Source organism: Nanorana parkeri, unplaced genomic scaffold (genome assembly GCF_000935625.1).
Source record: "Nanorana parkeri isolate BGI_ZX_2015 unplaced genomic scaffold, ASM93562v1 scaffold391, whole genome shotgun sequence".
Taxonomy (NCBI): Eukaryota; Metazoa; Chordata; class Amphibia; order Anura; family Dicroglossidae; genus Nanorana; species Nanorana parkeri.
In genome coordinates this window covers 1,141,024-1,150,403 of record NW_017306659.1, presented here as the reverse complement: position 1 = coordinate 1,150,403, position 9,380 = coordinate 1,141,024, and the positions used below count along the sequence as shown (strand labels likewise).

At 41.8% G+C, this 9,380-nt stretch overlaps 1 protein-coding gene across 1 annotated transcript in view; it reads right to left on the bottom strand.

Annotated features, from left to right (window-relative positions):
* UST (uronyl 2-sulfotransferase) overlaps nt 1-9,380 on the bottom strand; it is a 239,223-nt gene that overhangs the window by 25,220 nt on the left and 204,623 nt on the right. The window contains exon 5 of the mRNA XM_018559381.1: nt 3,950-4,103. Coding sequence (XP_018414883.1) covers nt 3,950-4,103 — 154 coding nt within the window. The remainder of the gene's footprint in view (nt 1-3,949; nt 4,104-9,380) is intronic.

Here is a 9,380-nt window from a genome sequence, read left to right as displayed (position 1 = left end):
ATATATCTTAATGTCATTCTACTAATGTATACCTAACAGTGTTGCTATCATATAGGGGTCTATTTATAATTTGCAGGGTGAGCACATTATGACCACTAGATGAAAGTGAGGAGCATATGACATAAATATTTAGATCATGTAACATTATACATAATAAATACTATTATGCTCCTGAGCTTCACCTAGTGGCCATAATGTATTATTACAAAAAACAAACTACATTAGAACTGAGAAATTCCATCTACTGGTCATAATGTATGTTTACAACACTATGGGGTCTATTCACGAAGCAGCCAAAGGATCTAGCCGTAGCTTCGGCCGATCCTTCGGCTAGCTTCGGCCCCAGGCCCCCATCGGTTCAGGAGAACCGAAGGGCTGCTGTACGGGCTATTCACTATAGCCCGTACAGCTCCCGAACTTGGCCGAGCGGCTCAGTCGAGCCGAAGGCATATGCCTCGGCTTGGCTGAGCTGCGCTGAAAGCCGAAGCTGGCCGAGCGGCCGGCCAATGGCCACTTGCAGAGAGATCAGCGTCCCTGGTTACCAGCTAACCAGGGACACTGATCTACAGACAGCCTAACTCTCCCGGGCGCTCCGGGAGTCTCCCGCTTCCGGCCGCCAAGGAGAGAAACGCTGCTTTTTCTGTTTTTTCTATTCTGACACGGAGCCGTGTCAGCATAGAAAAAAAATTAATATTTTTGGCCGTAGGAATGCATTGCTAGATTCCTATTGGCTATTTCAATTTGCAATAACAAACTAGCATTGCACCCGCCCTCTGCTGCAGTTCTCCATTTGGGCCCCACTACCGATTGACAGCAGCAGAGGGCGGGTACAATAGCTAGTTTGCAATTGGCTATTGCAAATTGCAATAGCCAATAGGAATCTAGCAATGCATTCCTATGGCCAAACATTTTTTTTTTTCTGACATTTCTTTTTTTTGACAGCAGAACCGCGGGCCAATGGAAAACGTTGGGAGGAGCTAGCTGCCATTGCTAGCTCCGCACAATCGTTTTCTATTTTTCTACTTTTTGAACTATTTTTCTGTTCTGCTCGGTCCCACAGAGAGACCGAGCAGAACAGCCAAGGCTATTCACTCACTGCTGTTCAGCATCTATAATAATTGATCGAACACCAGTGAGTAGCCTGTTGGAGGTTCGGCTTAGCCGATCCAGAAGTTGGATCGGCTGAGTCGAACTCCTTCTGCACTTTGGGTCGGCCGAACATGCTGAGCATGTTCGGCCGACCCAAAGCCACGCAAAGCCACCCAATGTACGTCTGATTTCAGCCGATATACGGCTGAAATCAGCCGTACCAGCCTGAAGTGAATAGCCGAACAACGTTCGGCTCACTTCGCTTTAGGTCGGTCATTCACTCGGCTGCCTACAGCAGCTTATTGAATAGACCCCTATGTTTGAACTGGAAAAATATATTAAGAACATTGGCTTTTGGCAACATTCGTCCAAAACGAATGTTCACAGATTTTTGAAGGGCAAACGACCCTGCACATCGTTTATAAATAGATCCCATAGTATGCATAGTCAGTTTATTTCCAAGACAAACATGATAAAACCTGAAATCAGCTTGAATATAAGCAGTAAGTATCATCTAGTACATAATACAACTTATTTTTTACATTTCTCAATACAACTTTTCTAAATACAGATGTTTGCAGTGAATATTGCTTACTGCTTTATCAATACTGTATACAAAAGAAAACAATGATGTTTATTTTGGAAAACAAATACACATTTACTTTGTCAGCTTCTAACAACGTCTACATTTTAAATACAATTTCAGACAGCCTAATCCAATTCAAGAGGATGTCAAATGCTTTGCATGCTATGACAATTCTGCAGCCTGAGCATAAACAAAATGGTCTTAATTATGCCACTTATTACCTTAACACTCTCAGAGAAATATAGCTAAGAGTGATAATTAGAATAAAAGGTCACAAGTAAGTGGGACGACATGGCGAAATAATAACTCAAAACCTTAATAATTTGTCTTAAATTACCTTTAAGACTGTCTGAATACATGTAATCAGACACAGCACAATCACTGTTCTACCCACAGTCAGGCTAATGAATTAAATACACTATGAAGCTGGTAATGGTGATATGAAGCTTATATATGGCTACCACAATTGGAAATTAGTGAATGAATCCTCCTATGGTTGAGATAAGATCAAGATTCATAGCCAGCAGAGATTTATGAATATTACTTCATCCTCTACCATCCTCACAGGTTGAATTTATTTATACCTGATAAAAACATGCAGTTGCTCACTACAGATACAAGCCTGGTACACCAGGTGTATGGACTGACAACAACATAGTTAAAGGGCAACAAGAATGTGTGTCCCTAAGAATGCTGGTAAAAGTTAGTATGCCATTCACTAATGTGCAGGGAGGGGCCCAAAAAATGTCCCCCCTTCTTAAAACAACCTGGTAATAGGAATGGAGAAAAAAATACAGTCATAGTATTAATAGTACCCTAGGCTTAAGCAAGAATGTTTCACTTTGAGTATGGAATCTTCTGCACTCTTCAGAACTGTCAGTCTATGTATTGGATACGTTTGTTGTACTGACAAAATATTTCTGCATTTGTTGTTTTGCAACATACATTTTACTAGGTCACTGGGAATGAGGGTAGCAACATAAATGCAACAGACACTTAGTGCATATCAGCACTGTTGGGTTTTTGACAGGGAAGGTCCAAAGAACATTTATTTTAAACAGTCAGTAGGTACAGAAGGACAGATGTCCTGTTATCAGTATGCTGGTCATCCACCAGCCATGAGGAATAGTGATCAGGAGATCTGTGGCTGAAAACCTGGGTTATCTGATCATGGTAATTAAATTGGCCTTACTACACCTAAACTATCTTGCAAGAACAAAAGGAACTTATGAATACTAAGTATTCATGGACATTTTAAACCCTTGCTAGTCTCAAGAGTATTACATTTGTCAAGGTTGTACAATGCATTTAAGAACCCCTCTAAGCACCCTTCATCTCCAGTCTGGCGGTGCTGAAGAGAGATATTTATGGTAATACCTGACGTAGCTTTAACAAGTATGTGTACACTTTAGTAAACATTTATCAAGCTCAGAGCTCTGCAGCTATATCTATCCTAAATGCTTAGTAGATACCTGCTGAAACTTGCTAAATCTTCAAGAAAATATTAAACATCTGGCTATCCATGCAGTTTAAGAAAACTTGTTTAGTGTTGTACTTGAATTAAATTAAGCTGTGTTCATCCAACGCAAAGGTAAGTTAAACCACCAAACCATGTCTCCTATATCTTTGGGACTTTACTGGTGAGATCTGTGCTCAAATGCCAAAACCATTATAAAGGATACCCACTCTTCTTGTTGGATTTTTTTTATGTGACCCTTTAAAAGCCTACAGGTTTGTTAAAATATGTCCATCTAGAAATACTATGTAAGTGCAATTTGACCATTATTATTTTCTGAAAATCTCATCCCTGCGTTAGTTACTTTTTCTGGCTTCCTTTTATGTTCAAAAATTGCTTCGAGCACTCTGGCTGATGAATGGTTAATGCAGGCACTGGGGGAGAGATTCACCCACTCAAACACCCACTATAAGTTCTGTAAATGGAATATTGCTGTAAATGAAAAAAGGGGGTGTGTGTGGTGACTGCATATCCAACTTATAGGGGCTCCTACAGTGGCCACAGTGGCTCCTAGAGACTGCAAGTTATTTACAAAGAAAAAAAATCCTTGTCATGTCCATTTAATAAATATATTTGACATAAATATCCATCAGAAATATAAACTGGGAAAGCTAAAGATCAGTTGAAGGGTAAATGAAAAGAAACCAAACTTCCTTTTAATAGACTATACTTATCTAATTTAGAAAATGGCAGTATTTGGTTAATTCCTTGAGGTCCCTAATCCAAACTGAAACAAATTATGTACTGCACGAACTTACCAAGTACCTCTCCTCTTCTTTCATGCTTGGTGTACGGATCATGTGATTTTGTTCTCCTCTCCAGTCTCCAAACCGTCGAAAAAAATAATTGGAGAGAAATCGGTTCACTGGGTCTCGGATTATGTTAATGTACACTGGTTGCTCTGCACCAAACCTACAAAAACATATAGCATAAATGATTATAATAGATTGTACTGAGTACTGATCTCACACTACACAAAATAAGTGGATTTGTATATGTGGTATGTACATGGGAAGGTTCCAGGCTGCTTTACAACTTGTCTAAACAACAATAGTCTAATCAAAATGTTGTATTCACCGTATGGTTGCAATGTACAGAAGGGTAATTTCAAGAATGTGATTTAAGCAGAGCTCCAGGAAAAAATCATGGAAATGACAGTGCAAGGTAAGTGAAATGGGGCAATATTACACCTCCATGGTCTCTTTTCTGAAATACAGTTCTCCGAAAATTGAGCAGGGAGTACAGTAACAGCAATAGCTTAGTTTTTCTTCCTGTCCCAGCTCCTTTTTTAAATAGAAATAACTTAAGTAGAAGTCTATGGGACCACCACTGTCCTATAGACCGCTCTTAGGGGTATTTGGTGTCAAGAACAAATATACTGCAGATATTAAAAGCTGTAACTTTTGGTTAGAGCAAGAAAACATGTTTTATTTCACAAAGAATAGCATAGCAATTAGTGCAAAGAAAGCTAATAACTGTAAATTCTACCTGTCCAAGAATTATTTAATTGACAATTTATGGCGTAATTGCATGCCTTTTCAGTGTTCTATATCTACTTCGGCTTTTTTGCAGCCATCATAGAACAGCTTTTCATCAAACGTTATAATTCCCCTGAAACCAGGGCAAAATATGTTCACCTCATTTTATTGCATGGGGGGAATATTTGTTTTGGACGCTCCAGTGGCGATTCTGGAACAGCTTGTGGTGGAAGCTAGGCTTGGATGCGCCAGCAATATCTTAAGCTTGTGATGTGCAGCTTTTCACAAGCTGGTAAAGTTTACATGTACAAGACCCTGCTCAAGAGAATAATAGTCATGCCCATTTGAATATTGAACAGAATTCTCTATGATATGTGCTTCACAAACACTGGCTGGAAGTGGCAGACCAAGACCATGAAAACCAAAGAATTCTCCATTGGAGATATGTATTAATTTTCAATATTTTGATCAACAGGAACAGAGGGTGGACGCAGGCAAGATTTGTTATATACACAGATCCACTTTAACAAAGGGTACCTGTAACGATCGCGGCTTGCGTTCCACAAGGGACCGCAGCCGCAAATCAGGAAGTAAATCGCCGATGCGTTCCAGCGTGGAACGCATCGGGCCGCCCAGCGCCTCCAGCACCTCCCCTATCCAATCCACATAAATAGCAGGAAGCCGGGTCAGTATGGCGTTCTATTATTCATCTGAGAACGCCATCTGACAGCCTGCTGCGTGAGCTGTGGACCCAGAACCCCTGAAAGCCTGGAACCTCTCTGCAAGACATCTGCAAAACAGCAAGTATAGGTTCTCTGTGAAAGTAACAGAAAACCCTGTTAGCCACTGCCGAGCTCTTCACTAGAGAATCAAACTAGAAAGAACTCTTGTGGCTCATTGACTGTCTCTTACTCCCTCTATTGGGGAAAACTCGGAACTGCAAACTGCATATATTCATTATAAGTTTTACCTATTGTATGCTTTGAATACCCTGCGTATAACTCCTGCTTAAACTGACGTTTGCAAAGGATTACTTTTGATTACTACTGAAATTACAATCTGCATAACTATTTTGGATAAAAGTCGCACCTGAAACTAAGGAGCTACTCTGAGTGAACTGTGTTAACCCTTACTAATTGCGGCACATGATGGTAGGGTTCCAAACTCTCCGTTTAAGACTCTGAGAGTGACGCCTGGAACCCGACCCTGACGCCGTACCCTAACAAACAACCCTGCACCTGTATAGCCTCCGCAGCTGAGACTCTTACTATTGCTACGGCATTACAGTACCTATCCCTTTCAGAATATCATGGAGGCATCACATGAGGTTTGAATACTCATCTGGTAAAACTTAAGAGAATGAGAAGACCAGGTGGCAGCCTTGAAAATCTTAGAAACCGATGCCTGATGCTGAAAAGCCCAAAGGCACCTACAGACCTAGTAGTGAACGCTTTGGCAGGAAAAAGCGAAGACTTGCAGTATTTTTAAGACAATACGCTTGTATGATATCATTGAGAGATGGAATGTTAAGCTTTTTCCCCTTTACGGGGAACATTAGGAATGACAAAAAAGAGCCAGTCGTCCTAATTGAATGTTAACAGTGGACAAGGCAGGAGAGCGAAGTTCTGCCCAGGCTGGAACCCTCTTTTGCCACTGCAATGCTTCTGATTCCTCCCTGATAGTTGATATATGCCACTTCTGTGACATTGTTGTCTGGGTTTCTTACCCTTCCTTGTCCAGTCACTTGCAGCATGACTTGTAGTGCTTCTGACAGTGCTGTTCCTCTTTGGCGCCCTCTTACGTCCAAACCCGTTAACATCATCATTCTGCTGCTACTAACAAGACTCCTGGCAAATTCCAATCTCAGAGTGATAATGCAGGGCACCAGTTCACTATTTAGCCTTCACCTTGTCCATTCAGTCTCCGCATTTGCATTTGTTCTGATCTACCAAGTGCTCTGTAGTTCCTGTTCTCCGTGCATGACCCTGGCTCTGGCTCCTACCTCCAGCTATTGTCTCTGTTCATCCTGCTATCCGTGCTCCCTGACCTGGTTTTACTGACCACCCGTTTTGGCATCTGACCCCCGGCTTGGCACCGACAAGGTCCTGGACTTTCTCAATTGTTTTTTGCCATTTATGTTTATTGTTGTTTTCAATAAACGCCTCCGTTTCTTGGTTTCCCTAACACTTGTACAATTGAATTCTGAGCAGATGAAATTCCAGTCAGGGAGTCCAGTGTTGTAGAGACAATAAAAATACCTAGAGCTACAGAATGTTGGGAGATCTGATTCCACTGGCAACCAAGTCCCCTGCACCAAGGTGTTGTTAGGATCTTCCAAGATAGTGGGAGGAAAGGCATCCACCAACTTCCGAGCTAGATTCCCGAGCCACCAGCAGCAATAGAGGATAGAAGAGTGAATACATTACCAGGATTTGTCCAGTCTCAGTACAGAAAAGGATCAAGTAAGCACTTTACTGAAAAATTGATAGTGTTGGGGCCCCTCAGGAATCCCAAACTAGTAGCAACACTATTATCAGCCATGGGCTGTTCCAGTTTTAAGCTAGCTCCCACCACATCAATAATAACCAATATGGTATCTTTACATTTGGGCGCTATATAAGTTGATTGTGGTTCCCTGGGAACAAATTATTTCAGAACAGATTTCTGGGACTCATTTGACAGTGCATCTGCAGCAGAAGGTTCAGAGGTCGCTACAGCTGCAGGAATGTCAGATAACGATTTTAGAGAAGAAGGTGTAAAAGTAAGCTTTTGGCCTCTGTGTTCCAAGTCAGCAATCATAGCTGCAATTGTGTCCATAAATTCTAGTGTAGCTGTAGGGAACGCCTCCCTGGATAAGGCCGAGGAGGGGGCAACACCTGACGCAACTAAGCAAGACTCTGAGTAGTGTGTAAACGCAAGTAGGGGGCAACAATCTAGGCTATCAGTGTCAAGTCCCTGAGAAGGGACACTACAGGTCACCCCAAAACTGTTAGTGGAGCTGGGGAGTCCTGATATAGCGAACTGCTCCCTTTGTGCTCGGGACCTGACATGCTGCGTTCCTAGAGTGAGGCAACTTAATTAAGACACCAAGTGAAAAACATTGGACACTCACAAACAGCTGCTAAAAGCAGGAGAGGGGTTACTAGGCTGGAGGTCACTAAGTCACTGTAGGTGACAGCAAGGACTAATCGAGACGAAAAGCTTGTGCCTCTTGCAATTGCGGAAAGCACTACCTCACGCTGAAAAAGGCGGGAGCAGAGTGTGGAGAGCACGCGCATGACACTGCAGCTAGTAACACAGAACTTAATTCCTCAGTGTGTTAAACCTTTCGATGGAAACCAACGGAACAAGAGGTAATGATGGCATACCAGTAATGCACCAGTAATGCTCAGACACACAATAAAGGAGTCTTCAGAGTCTTAACATGTTCTTGAACCTGAAGGTGCACTGCAGCCCAGTGCCTGAAGATGGGGGGGGGGGGCGGGGAGTTACAAAACTTGTCGTCTCTGCATCACTGCTTTGCTCCAGGTCTGCCAATAAGGTTTCACATAGACCAGGAAGTGCGAAATTACATTGTGGGAACTTCCTGCTGTGTGGTCACCTACAGATCTCCTTGCGCTAATAGCAAACAGCGCCAGACCAGACAGAGGCAACACAAAAGGCAGGGTACTAAGGGCATAAACTAGAAATCACAAGGCCCCAGAGCAGAAAAAAACACCACTGTACAACACTCTAATTACCCGGATTGGTTATTATGTGGCAGTGAAATTGAGGGAATTCGAGATCTGTGGAGGTGGAGAGTGGATCTTATTCAGTTAGGGTGCTATAGAAAAAGGATAACTGTACATTGTTTAAAAGTACACTTAGCTTTTAAAGTGACTATGAAAGAGTGTAGTAGTTAGGAATGTGCATCATACAATATAGCTTATACAGGGTAGCAGCCAGGGCTATAAATCATACAATATAGCATACTGTACACAGTGTAGCAGCCAGGACTATTTATTATACAATATAGCATATACAGTAGAGTGGTCATGAGTATGTATAGCATAAGAACGCATATGGAGTGGACCTGCCACCTGTTTGTGTGCAGTGCAGCATTGACTGCTGGTGCAGTGGCATATTGCAGCAACAGGTCTGGGACTGGAACTTATAGGTCTTGAAGACACCCCGCTGGTAGCTTACCATACACACTGCACTCCAAATTTCAGGAGTGCAGTGGCAGTGGAGGCTGGAACTGAGTGGGCTGATAGGGACAGAGGAGCTGCTATTGACTGAGCCTGCTGCCTTTTACGACACCTCCGTCAGCAGTAGGTAAACAGGAGGCAACTAACAAGAGGGTAAACTACCTGGATAGACGGAGCACACTTGTAAAAAAAAAACAAAAAACAAATAACAACAAATATATTTAACACATGCTTTGTGTTTTAGGTCTAAAAATTACTTTAAAAAATAACTGGTATATTTATATATATTACTTATATATTTCCTTAAACGCACAGACCCTGTAGAATAAAATGGCAGCAGTTGCACATTTTTATGTCGCATTATATGAGCGCAACATTTTATCAAACCCAACATTTTTGTAAAAATTACGCTTACGTGAATTTTAGTTCACAAAAACACTATATAATACCCATTTGTTTGTAAAATATAGAAGATAAGGTGATGCCAACATGTCAAGCTTAAAAATTATGTGCACATGTGAAAT